The sequence below is a fragment of the Panthera tigris genome, chromosome C1 (genome assembly GCF_018350195.1).
Source record: "Panthera tigris isolate Pti1 chromosome C1, P.tigris_Pti1_mat1.1, whole genome shotgun sequence".
Classification (NCBI taxonomy): domain Eukaryota; kingdom Metazoa; phylum Chordata; class Mammalia; order Carnivora; family Felidae; genus Panthera; species Panthera tigris.
In genome coordinates this window covers 95,366,968-95,385,548 of record NC_056667.1, presented here as the reverse complement: position 1 = coordinate 95,385,548, position 18,581 = coordinate 95,366,968, and the positions used below count along the sequence as shown (strand labels likewise).

Below are 18,581 nucleotides of genomic sequence, written 5' to 3'. Positions count from 1 at the left end.
AAGGCAAAGACAAGAATGTTTGAATCTGTTTGTGCTACAAGCACATAGTACAACAAATATTCCCTCAAAAGGTGGGACTTTAACTGGCCTTAGATGGAGTGTGAACCACTGAAACTCCTCTGGTTCTTAGGAACCAGGATAAAAGCCTTTCCCTCATGTCTGTAGCTAAGTCCAATTTGCAAGGAAGTAAAGCCGCATTTAGAGTTAAGTCAATGTGAAATACCACCCAAGTTCAAGGTACAGGGATTCTTTCATTTCTACTTCTTGTCTAGTGACTAGAACCATACTTGGGCCTTGCTTTCTCAATGTCAGACAGAGAAGATAACTAGAAATGGAAAACCAAAGCAGAATCTTTGAACCACCCGCAGCCTCTGAGTGAGGAGCAATGTTATCCACAGGGACATTGCTCAAACTAAAAAAAAAAAAAAAAAAAAAAAAAAAAGGCGCTGTCCTTTCCAAGTTTTTGGATAATCACTGAATCTGTAATAGTTCAGAAACCCTGAACATCTTCATCAATTAAGACCAAGCACAGTTCTCTTACTTGAGAACAAAAACTGAAGACATGGATCGAAAAGGAAAGACTCAGACAATTTAAGAACAAAACAGGTATATTTCTATTGGACTACCTGATACAGAGGATAGTGTGGTATGAATGGATAGTATGAATGACACATAATACAAATATATTTTATTTGAAATAAACAAAAATGCTTACACAGTTCAACTGGTCACTTGGAAACAAACTGGCTTGACTGTATTACTGAGCAAAAACAAAGCTGAAGCACAAACACCCTTCTTTTTTGACATGTATTTGGATAGGTAGGAAGACACTACTTGGTTTTTTAAAAACTGACCTTCCCTTAAGGCCTGGTCATAGAAGTGTAAACAATGTAAATGAATCCACCATTACCAGCTGTCATATCATATCTATGTCACCTGTGTATTCTGAGATCATACATATACCTGCCAATATACCTGGGAAGGGTTGCTGAATCACAGTTACATTTAAGTTCTTGGCAGGCAGGACTGAGGAAAAGTAATTTGGAACAAGTTTTACATCCTATTTAGAACAAATCACTAGTATTCCCTTAAATAACAGGTTACAATAGAAAGATACTGCCTGGAACGTATCCTTTTCACTTTGGTTCATTTTTTGTTTGTGTTTGTGATTTACATAGTTGTTTGAATCATCTGCTTATAGTATAATCCTGCCACAAAGTATTAAAGCACGAGATACTATTATTCCTTCAACATCTGCATTTTTCAAGTTTTATACTCTACTACATCCCTAGTACGTCAGCAGTTCTTGAATAATACAAAATAATAATAAATGGGTAAAACTCTTCTAAAAATGCAGATGTCTATAACTATAACGGTACTAGATGGGAAGGAGACAATGAGGGAAGAGAAAAAAAGCAAACACGTTCATGTGCAGGGAATGTGGTTCAAGTCTTTGGATTTAAAAACAACTTCCCCAGAGAAGCTGGCTATAATGGAATTTCCAGAAAACTTCCTTTGCCCCCACAAAAGGACCTGAAAAGCCCAATCCAAACTTTTGAACACTACAGTTATGAGATGTTATAAATGATAATCAAAGCAGTCAGAGGGAGAAGGATGAATGTGTCTTCCATTCAGCTAGTTTGTAGCATAGCCTCTTTACCTGTTGGTGGATCAGTAAAAACCACTAAAGTACCAGAAGTGCTTTGAAGGATAGGGGTAGAAAAGTACTGGGCATATTACCTGTCTGTATCAATAACAGGGCTTCATGGCTAGGAAAATTTTCTAAACAGTAAAATGACTCCAGGATAGATCTCTCTCCATCATTAAATGTGGCAGAATTAAAAAAAAAAAAAAATTTACAAGTAGAGATAGTGAAAACAGAAAATTACAAGGCAGAGAACACAAAAGAATCAAGATGATGCTATAGGTTCAACAGTATTCCATGAGGCTAGAAAACCTGTTAACTTTGAAAGCCCTAGCAAAATATCACTCTTGTTTATAAATCACTTATTTATCATATGACCGCATGTTGAATCCTTTCTTTCCACATACTGAAGAATCCTACATTCAGCCTTTAAGCATTTTGCATTTCTTTGCCAATCTTGTAGCTGAGTATCTTGTTCCAGTCGATTTTGGTGCGGGTAACCGGAAGCTGCCGGCGCAAGGCCTTGAATGTGGTGTCTGACATTGTTTGATAGTTTTCACTAATTGCTGTCTGCAACAGATAATTGAAGATAAGTTGCTTGAACAGAAATGGATAGTTGTGATTAGGAAAGTAACTCTGTAGTCAAAGGACATGTTTGAGTCTTCTAAGAAGGACAACAGGATATAACATTCCTAGTAAGCTCCTCTCCCATCTCTGAAGTTAAGAAGCCCACTTATATTATTTCTACAACTAGAGCTATAATCCCTTCCAGTGTCAAAACCTTGACAGTAAGCACAATGCCAAGTTGCAAGGTCTGCAGCTTCCACACTTAGTTACACTGAACAACACATATATTTATGTTGAAAGGACAAAGAGAAGTTCTAACAATATGTGTTAACAGCAAAATAATAATGTTCTAGAGATCTAGAGAAATTAGTTCCAAATCTTCTTACCTGATATTCATTTTCTGCATGCTCTATGATTTTAATAAACTCCTTGGCAGTTTGGACTTCATTCTAACAGAGGAAAAGGGGAAATAGGAATTTTTTAAAAAGTATAAACAATAAATAAAAACATACTGAAAAGATCATCTTGACTAACATTTGTATAACAACTTACAGTTTATCAAGTGTTTCCATGCACATCACCTTCTTTGATTCTCCCAACAGCCCTGTGAGGTTGATCTGTTATCATTACCTCCATTTTCCAGATGAGAAAACAGAATCCTCATAAGTGACTAGACCAAAATTACACACTTCTTGAAAGATGGGATCTGAATCCAAGTCTTCTGCCAAAAGACCCCATGCTCTTTTCAATCTACCACAGTATGCTCCAAAGACATCATCACGACATCTTGAAATGTTTATGCCTTGAAAATATCTCTGGTTTAAGATGATATAAACAATGCCCTCACCAATATCAGCCATATATGTTAAACTCATATACTCCTCTATCTGCCACTTGTGATGTTAAATCAACCAATACATTTTGCTTTACATGATTCAGGTACCATATTAACTAAACGTATCCTTTTCACTTTGGTTCATTTCTCATTCTCTCTCTTCCTTTCATCATTAGGTACAACAAAAATATAGGTAAAAGCTAAGATTTACTGCCTAGGGCAGCAGTTCCCAGACTCTTTCAAATGGTAAAAACTATCTTGTTTTCACAGCAATGCTAAGACAAGTCATTTGCTTTCCCACTCACACTCTTAAGTGTGCATAATGCAGGTCCACAGAAGCTACAAGATGTGTGATGGCTTCATCACTCTGAGGGCTAATGGAATGTGTGGGCACATATGGGAATCCAGTGGTCTTTTATTAAGCCAGACACTATACAATTTGTAAAACTGTAAGTGAACGCCATTCTTTGCACTATTTTTTTTTTTGGTTTGGAAAATATAGTTCTTTTTTCATGAAAATGCTATTTAGGCCAACAAGTAATGGGTTTGTTACTGTTATTTTAAATTAACAAATATATTTAACATTTCTCAGTTTTAATTTCTAATAAAGTAAATGTAGATACAACATACATAAACATAGCTAGCTAGTTTGTTTGTTTTTATGATTTTTTTTTTTATTAGAAGGTCCACACCCAATGTGGGGCTTGAACTCACAACCCCAAGATCAGGCATCGCATGCCATACTAAGCCAGCCAGGCACCTCAAACAAAAGCTATTTGAAGGTGCTCAATAATTTCTAGGAATAAAAAGAAGCACTGAGAATGCAAAAAAATTATGTCCCTTCTTTCCAGGTATAGAACACTATATATATATACATATAGTATTATTATCTGAACAAATTATACATATATGTGTGTGTGTGTATATATATAAATATACACAAATATATAATATAATATCTATGTTTTTAATGTTTATAATTTTGAGAGAGAGAGCAAAAGAGGTGGGGGGAAGGGGCAGAGAGATAGGGAGACACAAAATCCGAAGCAGGCTCCAGACTGCTGGAGCTGTCACCACAGAGCCTGACGTGGGGCTCGAACTCACGAACCTGGAGATCATGGCCTGAGCCAAAGTCGGATGCTTAACTGACTGAGCCAACCAGGCACTCCAGAACAACACGTTTTAGTTGAATATTCCTAAAAATGTTTGGCTTCTCTAGTGATATAAATGTAGCCCTATAAGATTTGTTGGCAAACTTTCCTTCCTCATAGTATTTACTGACTGAAGATATTGTTGTCCTTGAGTAAATCTCACAATTGAGAAACAGAGAAAGTGAAAGATGTTTGAATAAAGCCATTATCACTATTTGGCATTATATCATGTTATGTTACACTGTGTTTTATATTATGTAATTATTTACTCTATTACATTTAGTCAAAGACTGTGAACTAATATAGCTGGTTGATTACATGCTTTTATAAGCTGCCAAAATCAAAGCACTGAAAACAAACTGAATTTCTAGTGGCAGAATCAGTACTCAGGATCAAAATAAAAAAAATTTTTTTTAATGTTTGTTTATTTTTGAGAGAGGGAGACAGAGCATAAGTGGGGGAGAGCAGAGAGAGAGGGAGACACAGAATCTGAAGTAGGCTCCAGGCTCTGAGCTCTCAGCACAGAACCAGATATGGGGCTTGAACTCAGGAACCATGAGATCATGACCTGAGCTGAAGTCAGACACATAACCAACTGAGCCACCCAGGTATCTCAGGATCAAAATCAATTTTTTAAAGAAAAGACACAAGTGAGACATATTAAATACTCCACACTCACCGAAACAGTTACTGAATCCTGTACATCTTTATGACTAACCAACTGAACATTGCCATCTTCATAATAGTGAACCTGTGTGAGACAATGGTTGAGCAAGTTTATGTGTAGTTCATATAAAAACCCACTGCTAAGGTACATATCCATGCCTTAAGCCACTCCCAATCTTTTTTTTTTTTTTACGTCATCACCAATCTTTACCAACACCGAAAAAAATATTAGTATGATCAACTGTAACTTACAATGTTGTTTAAAATTCACAGAACACTAAATTTTAAGAATTCTCCCTTTTTTTTTTTTTTTTTTAAGCAGGGGAAACTGATTATTAAGTTCAACAAACATTTATTTTGTGCATATTGCATTCCAGGCATTGTGCTAAGTATTGTAAATACAAAGATCTTATAAATAAGATTCCACTCTTAGCAGTATTAAAAGATTAAAAGAATTCAAATAAAATCACTGGACATTAGTTTTTCTCTGTGAAAACCAAGGAATTTTAATGGATCCTAATTCCTTACACATCTCTCCATATATATAATCATCAATACTGGTAAGCAGATCTGACCAAGTGCAGGAAAAACTTACTTGACAGTTAAAGACAAATTGAAAAAACAAATATCCTACTAGTAAATTAGCTTACAAAAAAGCAAGACAAAAGCAGTTCTGAGGATATAAGGTAAAGTGGGGTGCTACAATTATGAGACCAATTAGCAAGAAGGAGGGATACATAAGAGACAGACTAAGCAAAGATGTTAAGACTCAGGAAGTTTTGGCAACTTACAAGATAGCTCCAGTCACCTTAACAAGGCTACAAACTGGTCATATAAAATAGGATGAGGGTTTCCTTTTGTTAAGTGCATTTGAACAAAGTTTTGAAAATAGGAGTTGTCACCTAAATGGACAAGTAGAGAAGGGCATCTAGCAAGGGGATAAGAGAAGTACAAGAGAATGGTTTAGGAAAGAACAAAGAACTCACTGCAAATGAGTTAAGTGTGGAGGGGAATGTGGCAAGAGACAGTGCTATGAAGCCAGCTGGAGACAGACTGTGAAGCAAACTGCCTTATAAACCATGTTAAGAGTCCAGACTTTATCCTATTTAAAGGTGACTGGGACTCAGGGAAAAGGAAATGTTTTAAAAAGATTACCATTTGTGCTATGAAGAAAATAAAGCGGAGGGAGCCGAAACTGGGGGCATAATGCTAGAACAGTAGTCCAGGTACTGCCTGTTTCCTTCATTTAGTCCAGGCTACCAGGAGCTATTTTTGTTTTGCTTTGTTTTTGTTTTTAAAGATTTTATTTATTTTTTTAAGTAATCTCTACACCCAACATGGGACTTGAACCCATGTTCAAGAGTCCCCAAGATCAAGAGTCGCATGCGCTACCTACTGAGCCAGCCAGGCACCCATAACAGGAGATAATGTGGATAAAAAGGAATGTTTTTAGAGATAAAGCAGAAGTAAAGAAGAAAGGAACTATATACCCTGCACTACTATGACTATTATTTATTGAGTCCTTACTTCATGTTAAACACTATGCAAAATGTTTTAGTTATTACTTACATTATCTTATTCAATCTTTACAAAAACTCTGAAATAGGGACCATTGTTATTCCTATTTTACAGATGAGAAAACTGAAGCTTGAGGCAGTTTTTTTTTTTTTTTTTTTTTTATACATACCAGAAACTTAACACTCATAGTTCTGGGGATGGAAAGTCTGATATCAAAGTGCCAGCATGATCAGGTGGTTCATTGCAGGCTTCTTTTCTCTGTATCTTTACATGATGGAAGGGGCTAGGGATCTTTCTGGAACTTCTTTTATAAGGCACCATTCCTACTGATGAGGTTTCCACCCTCATGACTTGAGCACCTCCCAAAGATCCCACCTACTAATATCATCATCTGTAGGGGTTATAATTTCAACATAATGAATTGTAGGGAAACACAAACATTCAGAACATAGCAGACTGGAAAGAAAAAAATAGATTATTATTTTAAAAAACTTTTTTTTTTTAACGTTTATTTTTGAGACAGAGAGAGACAGAGCATGAATGGGGGAGGGTCAGAGAGAGGGAGACACAGAATCTGAAACAGGCTCCAGGCTCTGAGCTGTCAGCACAGAGCCCGACGCGGGGCTCGAACTCATGGACCGCGAGATCATGACCTGAGCCGAAGTCGGCTGCTTAACCGACTGAGCCACCCAGGCGCCCTGATTATTATTATTTTTAGAAGAAGATTTTTTTTTTTAAAGTCACAAAGGAATTTTATACAATTAAAATAATACATAGACTGATGGGATTTACTGAATAACAGATCCATAAAGGAAAGCAAGTCTGAAAGATGAAATCCAGTAGCACCTAGAGTATCTCTAAAAGTAAAATTTTTAACTGTTTCCTTCTTTCCTAATATATATATTTTTTCAATCTGAAAGAATGTCTTTATTTTTTTTAATTAATTAATTTTTAAACTTGTTTTATTTGTTATTTTTTAAAATTTACATCCAAATTAGTTAGCATATAGTGCAACAATGATTTCAGGAGTAGATTCCTTAATGCCCCTTACCCATTTAGTCCATCCCCACTCCCACAAACCCTCCAGCAACCCTCAGTTTGTTCTCCATATTTATGAGTCTCTTCTGCTTTGTCCCCCTCCCTGTTTTTTTATTATTTTTGTTTCCCTTCCCTTATGTTCATCTGTTTTGTCTCTTAAAGTCTTCATATGAGTGAAGTCATACGATTTTTGTCTTTCTCTAATTTCACTTAGCATAATACCCTCCAGTTCCATCCACGCAGTTGCAAATGGCAAGATTTCATTCATTTTGATTGCCGAGTAATACTCCATTGTATATATATACACCACATCTTTATCCATTCATCCATTGATGGGACATTTGGGCTCTTTCCATAATTTGGCTATTGTTGATAGTGCTGCTATAAACATGGGGATGCATGTGTCCCTTCGAAACAGCACACCTGTATCCCTTGGATAAATGCCTAGTAGTGCAATTGCTGCATCATAGGGTATTTTTAGTTTTTTGAGGAACCTCCATACTGTTTTTCAGAGTGGCTGCACCAGCTTGCATTCCCATTGAGGCAGTTTAATAACTTACCCATGTTCACATATCTAGTAAAAAAAGGAGCTAGAATATGAATTAGGTCGAATTCCAGAACTAAAACCATATCTAACATGCCTAATACCTCCCACTGTTAAGTTTTGTCAAAAAATTAGAAATTCCCTCATCCAGGGAGAAATAAAGTATCTCATTAGGGACTTAACTCTTCTAAAATATCATTAGAGGGGGATTAAAACAGCCAAGCCTTCATCGAGGCAGAAACCATGATCCTATTAGCAACAAAAGGACTTCCCTGGGCAACATGAATCGACTACAGAAACTTGTTTAAGGGAACAAAAATAGCTGGCTCTGTCCAGATGGGCAAGAGAAACCACAGACTTTCCATACCCTCTCCAAACTCTTAAATTTCATCTTTTGGCTTTCTAAAGGAGGTTGAAGAGAAAAAGACAATTTAAGAATACACTGGAGAAGCAGGGAGTTGATAAATGCCTATAATACCTACACACAAGAATCACAACAGCAAAGATCTGAGGAAAAAAAGACCTGGCTAATTAATAATGACATATAAAGGTTAAAGTTCCAATAGACAAGTGAGATAGGGAAACTGAAGGGATTCCACTCTTGAAAGGCTCCATTTCTGCTGTTTCTTTAAGTTCCACTCACTCATGTTCTGTATTTTGCATCTGAGTAAACCAAAGAAGCTTTGTTCCCACTCCGAGGGGGAAACAAGACAGTTAATCATTCTCTAAGTTTCATCGTAGGCCCCCAAACAGCTACTAACATCTAAGAAGAACCAGATTCGAAGCATGTTCCAGAACATTACCTTTGAACAAACTCTGGTCAACACTGGCATCAATACACTCTTACCTTCGGTGATTTATGGACTAACACCTCTTGTTCACCTGGCACTCACCTTTGATTGGACCCTACCCTGGATTCCTGATGGAACATGTATCCGGGAACGTGATCCCTTTCCAATGTAAATCCCTAACCCCAAGTGATAGGGAGACTCACTTTTCCTTTTCTGAGTCTCCCAGACATTCCATCTGCTATACTGTATCACTTATGTCATTCAATAAACTCTGCTCTCACTTTCTCCTGGCTAGAGTTTGATTTTTGTCCTATGGGAAGCCAAGAACTCTCTTGGTCCTGTGGGACTCCCTCAGGGTCTCTAGTACTGGCCTGCCCACAATACCTGGACAAGGATGTTCAAAACACAAGTGGGTCACACCCAAACACTATTTTGTTTGATCATTTTAAACTAAGAAACTGAAAAGTACAGAGGCTGAAAAGAACACTAGGAAGAGCAGTGAATATGAACAAGATGGGGGATATTTAAAAAACAGAGCTCTATGGGGAGGCACCTGGGTGGCTCAGTCAGTTAAGCGTCCAACTTTGGCTCAGGTCATGATCTCATGGTTTGTGAGTTTGAGCCTCGCATCAGGCTCTGTGCTGACAGCTCAGAGCCTGGAGCCTGCTTCAGATTCTGTGTCTCCCTCTCTCTCTGCCCCTCCCCTGCTTATGCTCTCTCTCTCAGAAATAAATAAACATTAAAAAAAAATTTTTTTTTAAACAAAACAAAGCTCTGTCCAGAAAAGAAACAAGGACTTATATATTTGAGACAGGCATCTCAGAACCCATTTGAAGGAAGGAATTATGCAGGGCACATCTTTTTTGTCCAAGAATAAAGACTATGCAATTGGTTTGAATTTCTATCATAGTTTTTTTGAAAATTTTTTAAAATGTTTATTTATTTTGAAAGAGAGAGCACGCGAGCAGAGGAGGGGCAGAAAGAGAGAGGGAAGGAGAGAATCTCAAGCAGGCTCCATGATGCCTACATAGAACCCAACTTGGGGCTTGAAATCACAAACCATCAGACAGTGACCTGAGCTGAAATCAAGAGTCGGAGGCTTAACCACTGAGCCACCAAGGCGCCCCCTATCATGTTTCTTAAGAACTAGGACATGAATAGGAATACCACTAAGTCTTGCTGTTTATAAACTCAATTGAAAATTCTAAAAATATTGATTTCATTATCTAATACATAAATGATAAACTTAAGCTCTGTTTATCTTTTTTAATTTAAAAAAATTTTTAAGATTTTATTTTTAAATAAATCTCTATACCTAATGCAGGGCTTCAATTACAACCCCAGGATCAAGAGTTGTGTGCTCCACTTGACTGGGCCAGCCAGGTGCCCCAAACTCTGTTTTAAAACAAAAACTCTTTTGTGGTGGGGGAGGAGGCAGGCAAGGGAACAAACCATTTTACTGGGGTGCTTGGGGGAGGAGTCAAAGGGCTGGGAGGACAATGAGATCGGATATCCTTGCCTTGGCCAGGATCTCCCCAGCTTCAAAGTTGCCAAAAGCAACAAAAACCTTTCTAGGTCTCAGCTGCTAATAAAAATTTCAACATGACTATCATCAACATAAATCCTCAGAAACTGTTAACTTCCCAGAACTACCCTTTTGCCTACAGAATAACCAAAGGTCTACATATCTTAGTGACTCTTCCAAGTAATTCTCACTCTGATTTTTAAAAGATCTGTAGAAGAAGCAAGCCCTTCTCCAAGGTGTGATCAGACAATCTGGTTAAAAGGTATACATGAGGTCCGGGTAGTGGCCCTTGTTTTAAGCCTTATCAGAAACTATTACCCTTTATGATATGTACTCTTAATTTAGGTTTGCATTGGCAAAGCTGAAACACAAGTAATTATCTCCTTCTGGAAGAAAAATCAAGTTACCTACATAAATTTATAGTAAGCTGCCAAGTTAATGCTGATGCCATAGTTATAGGAGATCTAAAGCATTAGGCTACTCATATATATATAGAGCAGTATATGTTGTCTTAGCTTGGGCTCCCCCAGAAGCAGACCCCATGATTAAGATTTAAGAGGAGGTGGTTTACTTGGGAGGTAATCTCAAGAAAGGCTAGTAAGGGCTGAGGTAGTAAGACACAGAAGGGAGGAAAGTGTTATGGGTGCATTAATGAACCCAGAGATGACCATTAATGACCCACAGACAGCTGTGGGTCCTGGACTCTGGAAGACTAAGAAGAACATACTTCAGAGTTGTCCCACCTGATGGGTGAGGAAACTGACATATTTATCTACCAACTCTTGTATGGCACTAAGGGCTGCTCCAGAGCTGTGAACTTAACATTTTCAGCTTGCCTCATCTGAGTTGGGCATGCTCCTGTGGCTAGGAAAAGCTCCCAGGAAACAAGTTACTGTTACTTGTAGCAGGAAGCTATCCTGAAAAGAGTGGGTACAGATGACATGTACCATATATATTTTGATTAAATTATATCATTAAGAAAGGCAGCTCTTGCTAATTGTTTTGAAAGTAAGACTTAACACAATATAATAGAAGTATGATTAGGTACTGATCTCAGGTATCAGTAACTGTTTAATCCTACCTGAGAGTTGGCTGGGCTTAAGAATTCAATCACCCTGAATTTGAATTTCAAACCTCTGCTAGGATATCAGAAGACTCCGATCGAGACAGGCATCCACAAGCTCCTTATTCACCTGCCTATCTGTTCTGACACCAGCACTAGAAATCTACTCTGCTTGGTTACTTATATTCCATACACGATGACACTTGGTCATTCACTCTAGTTCCTCTGTTTTATTTACTTGATAATACAACCTTCTGTCATTATTGTAAAAAAACAAAATCCCATTCATGTAGCTGTCTTCAAAGTTAAGAATTATGTTTTATATATACACGTACATACACACTTACATGGGCTAACATATACGAGAGACCCTAAGTAAGTCACAGCAGATGCTATTTAGTCACTTCTTAATAATCATTTATTTTCTTCTTTCCTAGAACTACTATTTGATAATTCCTGGAAAAATCTTGTTATCTTTGAAAGAGAAAAATAATAAGCAAGCAGTCAATGCCATATGACTATCCTTTATCAACCCAGAATAGCTCTGCTTAACCATTTCCTCATGAAGGAGGCTTCTATTTCTATTTACTACCATCAGGTTGCATCTACATATAGTTGTTCCTTATTTCGAATACCAGAACAAATACCAACTTGCATGTTTGTTTTGAAGATGTGACATTTTAACATGGCCTATTAACACATGGGGATCTCACCTGAATCTTAAGTACTCCAACCACCTGGGCTGTAGGTGGTGTGATGGTGAACTTCCACTCTGATCTCCAACGACCATTCCTATTAAAACACACACAAGGCTGAAGAGTTAGCAATAAGCACAACAAAGAGGTGATTTGCTGCTGAGGGAGAGAATTTGGGAAAGAGAAAAAAAACCAAAACCAAAACCAAAAAGAAACAAATCATTTCTAGTTCGACAAATCCAAGGCTCTGTCTACTCAAATACAAGTTTGTATCCAAGTGTCTAAACGTAAGTTTTTTAAAGTTATTCTGACTTTCATTTTTCAATCATGGAACAGAAAACCATGCTTATACTATTCATGGTAGGCTCTTCCACAAACAGCTAGATGGGCTGCTGAGTTTTGCAATTAACTCAAGTATTATTAACTAAACCCAAGTAAAACTCAGATTTTCCACTGGGCACTTTCTTAACCAATCACTTATTCTCACTCAATAGAAGAGCATTTTTTAAAAAGACAAGATTATAAAATCTTGGAATTGAAATGAATCTAAATGTTCACATCTCAACCCCTCATTTTGCAGATGGGGAACTGAAGCTTTTCAGTCAAATAACTTATTCTAAACTAGTTAGATTAAAAACCAAGTTTCAACTACTGGTTTGTTTTCTTCCCAACAGAAGTTAAGACACAAATAGAAGAGAACATCTACTTTCTTACCAGAAGTTTTTAGGCTGAAACTGGTGGCTTTCAATACACGCAATAATGGTCTGTTGCCCATCTATAGTTTTAGCATAAACCTATTGTTAAACAAAAAAAAAAAAAGTTAGCCTCTGAAAACACATTTAACCTAAATGCCAAACACCGTACAAAAACAGCATGCTAAATCCTCGGAGGAGACAAAGAATCACGTAACTCCCAAGACTTCATGGGATACAAACACAGAGCAGAACATGTTTAGTTCCACAGGAGACACTGGTACAATGACTGCAGAAGGCAGTACTGCTCCTGATTTGGGGTACAAGGGAGGTGACAGTTGGACTGGGCCTTACAAGACAGGTGAGATTCTCATAGGCAGAGACTGAGAGGAAAGATGAGTAAACTCTTCAGACAGGAAACTGGGGGCTTGTTCAGTGAATGGCAATTAGTGCTTTCAGGTTAGACAGTACATGTGAAGTGGACTAACTGAAGTGGGTGACAATACAGGACAGAAGATATAAATCCCACAGTAATAGATAGAAGGTAAGAAGTATGGACATTATTCTACAGGACAGACACCAAAACAACATACAGGCACTATTGTTTTGGGAGAATAATTAATACTGGTATACAGGCTAAAGTAGAGGAAAAGCTAAAGTTGGTTAGGAGGCCAGAGCATTAATCTAGGCAATAAGTCAGGGTAGTATCAGTGGGTATCAGGGTGCAAAAGCATAATCAAGTCTAACAATACACTGCAAGTGAAGGACAGAAAAGGGGAAAGAGCCAAAGTGCTTGCATACTGGGATGACCAGATAGACAGTAGTATCATTAACAAATTGGGAAATTCAGATAGAGATGTGCAGCTAGTAGTCAGAAGCCCCAACTGTTCCTTAATGTAGAAGAGGTGAACAGAAATGCAATCCCAAGGAAAAGGAAAAAAAATAAATAGAAGAACTTTATAGTCCACAAAATATTTCCACATGTTTACTTTCCCTATATTAAATAAACCATGAGTTTTCAAGAAAGAGAAGTAGAGCAGTGGGGAATGCCTACATTTACAAAGGTAGGGGAGAAGAAAAGAAATAGAGACAAACTGAGAATGAGTAGAGGGTGCTGACAGAGCAGTCTAAGCAAAAGTAAGTAGTTGGATGGTCTCAGTGTGAAATGCCATAAAGAAGTCAAGGACGAAGAAAAAGATACTGAGGCAATTCAGGAACCATTAGTAAACTCAGAGAACAGTTTCTATAGACTAAAGACTGAAGCCAAAATTCACAGGGTTAAGAAGTAGATGCATAATGAGGAAATGACACTAGTAGGAGCAGAATGCTCCCAGGTTTGGTTACATAGTAGAGAGAGATGAGGGAAGAAAGGAAGTGAAGAAGAGGGAGGAAGAGCAAGGTAGAAAGAGAAGAAAAGTAACTGATAGAAATTATGACTGAGGAAAAGTTTGTTCTCCTTAAGAAGAGAAATAAAAATATTCAAAGAGATATGTATCAGATAGGATAGTAGAAGATCAAGAATAAGGATCCCCCTTTCTAAGATTCAAGTACAGTGGAAGAGAGGGAACACTGCTGAGTGTGGAAAGCAGAGAAAGATTTCATGTCAGTCTTACTAATATGTGGGGGATCAGACAGATGCCTAAGGACAATGGGAATGAATTGGAACATACTATATTGAAAACATTATGGGAAATATTGAGATGAAATCAACAATTACCACCAAGCAGGACAGCTCTGAGGATATAAGACATTTGGGGTACAACAGACACTGTCAGAACAATTTGATGGCTTTCTGTAGCTCATTTATTGGCAGAGACAGTGAGAAAATGGCACGTGAGGTTACTTGGTGTGGAGGCTCTCCAAAATAAGAATGAGTAGTGTCAAACTTTAAATACATAACAAATGAGAAGTTGAAAGTATATTTAGGATTGCAAAGCCAATTTCTAAAAGAGTATGCCATGTCTTCCTTTGTAATATCAACTGTAATTATCCACCATAATGGGTTTTCTCCATCATTTAAAAAATAAAAAACATGTAATAATAATGATATTCAACACTTCTGCAGAACTTCCTTTGTGCCAGACATTTTCCAGGCATTTTATATGAGTAATTACTTCATTCAATCCTCACAACATCCTATGAGGTAAGAACTATTATTTCCATTTTATAGGTGAAAAGAATTGAGGCAGACATGTTAACAAAGTCACAGAACTAATTAAGTGGCAAGACTAGGATCAAACCAGTTAGTATGGCTTCAAAATAAGGGCTCTTACCCAATATTCTATTATCGCCATTTAACTCATCATCGTTAAATATTGAAAATATTCTAACAGACATTTTTCTTAATCGTATTCACAACCTTACAAAGGAAAAATCATGATAGAGCCAAATTTTAACATTAGTAAAAAAAAAAAAAAAAAGTCAAATTACTCTTGATTAAAAAAAATTCAAATAGTTTTGACGATCCAGTGAAAGCATCTAAACTATGTAAGTAGCTTTCTGTAAAAAGGCCTATACTAAAAAGTCATGAATGTGGCAATAGCTGTCTTGACAATCTAAATTTATTTACTTATGTCTAAACTAAAGATGTTAAAGATTTTTCCATATAAAATTGTCCATTTATACCCCTTCAAAAATGCAGAGGAGAATAAAATGCAGAGGAGACTCTAAGAAGAAGTGATGTTTGGCTAGCCAAAGCCCACAAAGGATAAGGTAAATGTAGAAAATAAAACATCTCTAATAATGAAGCAGGCAGATACTTAACAGTACAGAAGCCGTTGGAATAATGATCTTTCACATAGGCCCTTAAAGCACTGTCACAGGATTCTCTCCAAGACTTCAGACCTCCATCTACATCCTCTGGCTGGGGGTCACTTGCTTCTTTCCGTAGATGGTCAAACTTAAAGGAAATTTTGTTTCTTGGATCTAAAAATCTGCTATTACCCAGGTCACCATGTTCTGTAATTAAGACCTTCCAAAGAATAATTATAAATATGAGTAACTCTGTAAAAAAAAGTTCTTGTCAAATTTAACAAAACAAATAAAAATTCTGAAGACAGTTAACTTTTCATTTACTCAGATTTCTCTTTCATACTGATTTTTCAATCAAGTCACATTTTTAAAAAACTTAACTTTTTAAGTAAACTCCACCCCCAAGGTGGGGCTTGAATTCATGACTCTAAGGTTAAGAGCAGCATGCTCTACCAACTGAGCCAGCCAGCTACCCCTTAAGTCACATTTTTACTCTTATAAAAATATTATGTTTAGGGTTAAATCAGCTCTAAAACCACATTTCTCCAACCTATCCTTAATTTCTTGGTTTCTGTCTAATGTTTTGCCAATGTATATACTTTATACATAGCTGCAACAGTAACTTCTCTATACATTTTAACATCCTTTTTTTCACATATTTCATAAATCTTTTCTAGTCATTATACTTAGCATTTAAAATAGGTAATATTTGTAAAATAGAAACCCTGGAAGAATATATCAGGGATTGGCAAATTTTTTCTGTAAAGGGCCAGATAGTAAATATTTTCAGCTTTTCTGGACATAGAATCAGTTGTGCCTACTCAACTCTGTTAGCAGGAAAGCAGCCATAGACAATACAAAAAACAAACAAGCAGGGCTGTGTTCAATAAAACTTTACTTACAAAAATAAGTGGTACCTGCCATGCATAGCTTGCTGACCCTTGCTCTAAATTAATAAAAATCAGTTGCCTTATGAGGAAAGGGACATTTGTTAGGAATTTGGTGGATATGAGAAAAAGATGAGAAAAAGATCTCACTATATATATATATATATATATACATATATATATATATATATATATATATATATATGTATATGTATTTTTTTCCATTTTTGAACCATGTGAATGTATTACTTATTCTATTTATTTACTTGTTTGTTTAAGTAGGCTTCACCCCCAGCACAGACCCAACAGCTTCACGACCCTGAGATCAAGACCTGAGCTGAGATCAAGAGTCGCACACACTCAACTAAGCCACCCAGGCACCCACCCACCCTTTTATTTTACACAAAAACTAGCATACTATACTGTGTTTCACTTTTTACTTTTTAAATTTAATATACCTAGAAAATCTTTCCATAGGAATACTCAGAGAACTTCCTTGTTTTTTGCTTTATAATTGTATACTGCTCCATTGTATAGCTATACAAAAATTTATTCAACCAGTCCTCTATTAATGGATAGTTGGGTTGTTTTCAATCTCTTACTATTATGAACAATATTGCAATAAATGTCCTTGTACATTCATTATGTATCAATTATGTACATGTGCCATGTACTCATGTGAGGTAAATTCTCTGAAAGGGGACAACTGGATCAAAGCGTAAACGTATTCATAATTTTGTTAGAGACTGACAAACTGCCCTATATCAGAGATAGGGTGTGGTACCAAGTTACAAACACACTATCAGTAGAAATTTTAACTGCAATTTCTTTTCACCTTTTAAAAAGTCATTTACTGTATTTCCCCTTCTGTGAACAGTCTATTCTTATCTTTTGCCCACTTTTCTATTGGGTATTTGGTCTTTTTCTAGTTGAAGTCTTTTTATTAATTAGGCAGATAAAACTCTGCATGTGTTGAGTTTCACAATTTTTTCCCTAATTTGCCATTTGTCTTTTGACACATTTACCATTTTTAATAATTACATATAATTTCACAATATTGACATACCATAATATATTTAATCACTCCTGAATTGAAGCAGGTTTAAGTTACTTACCATTTCCACTATCGAAAGCCACTATAAATTCTCCCACAAAAAGTCTTCTGCTTAAAAATAATTCTTTGGAAAGAATTCCTAGTTTTGAGATTCATGTCCTTATCATCAGACTACCCTTTAAAAGCTTGATTATTTCCTTAGTCTTACTCTCATAAAGCTTTCTCATCACAATCCTGCAACTTTTGTAATTAAAAAGTAAATATGTTCACATTAAAATTTTAATCTGCACTACCTTAATTATTATTTCTGGGCGATGTAACACTTTTCCAAGTTTGCTTTGTATTTCGCAGTTGGGTGCAAATGGTTCATTTCTGTTGCTCATTTATTCACTGAACTCTTGGCATCATCCTTAGGTATTTGAATAACATCTTTACTATGCTTGAGGCACATATTTTCTTCTTTTAAAATCTTATTTTAAGCCCATTATACAAAGGTCACTTTCTTTTATAAACTTTTCTAATGTTTCATCATTACTTAAAAGTTATGATTCTCTTTCCATTTCCTACTAAATTTTTATGTTTTAAAAAATATTTAACCTTTAATCTCCACCTGGAATTAATCTAAGTGTATAGTTGGCACTGGAAATCAAAGTTAGAGTAATCTCATAAATTTTATCAATTGTTTCCTTTTCCTTTCTGTTTTATGATACTTAGTTTAAGGGCTTTCTGATTCTTGCCTTGTGTCTTTGTTTGCTAGCATTGGTCTTTTTTCATTGTTGTTCCTGATCAGAATAATCCTGTATGGTCTATTTTTCATAGGAATTGTATGAAATCTATTTGAAAAACAAAATTTCCATACCATTTATATTTCCTTTTTTATTCTATTTTTTTTTTACAGTTTATTCATTTTTCAGAGACAGAGACAGAGCGTAAGGTGGGGAGGGGCAGAGAGAGAGGGAGACACAGAAGCAGGCTCTGGGTTCTGAACTGTCAGTACAGAGCCTGAAGTGGGGCTTAAACCCACAGACTGTGAGATCATGACCTGAGCTGAAGTCGGATGCCTAGCCAACTAAGCCACCCAAGTGCCCCTCATTTATATTTCTTATTCAGATAAGCTTTCCATATTATTTATATTTCTTATTCAGAAACACTGTATTTA

The 18,581-nt window shown here is 36.4% G+C and overlaps 1 protein-coding gene across 2 annotated transcripts in view; it reads right to left on the bottom strand.

Moving 5' to 3' along the window:
• Positions 1–590: 590 nt before the first annotated feature.
• The window catches only part of CAPZA1 (capping actin protein of muscle Z-line subunit alpha 1), a 49,413-nt gene continuing 31,422 nt past the window's right edge, over positions 591–18,581 (bottom strand). For both annotated transcript variants that reach the window (XM_007076370.3, XM_042998208.1), the window contains exons 5-10: positions 15,495–15,701; positions 12,753–12,832; positions 12,057–12,135; positions 4,878–4,949; positions 2,599–2,661; positions 591–2,215 (exon numbers count right to left, since the gene is read on the bottom strand). In XM_007076370.3, coding sequence (XP_007076432.1) covers positions 2,075–2,215; positions 2,599–2,661; positions 4,878–4,949; positions 12,057–12,135; positions 12,753–12,832; positions 15,495–15,701 — 642 coding nt within the window. In that variant the 3' untranslated portion in view covers positions 591–2,074. The remainder of the gene's footprint in view (positions 2,216–2,598; positions 2,662–4,877; positions 4,950–12,056; positions 12,136–12,752; positions 12,833–15,494; positions 15,702–18,581) is intronic.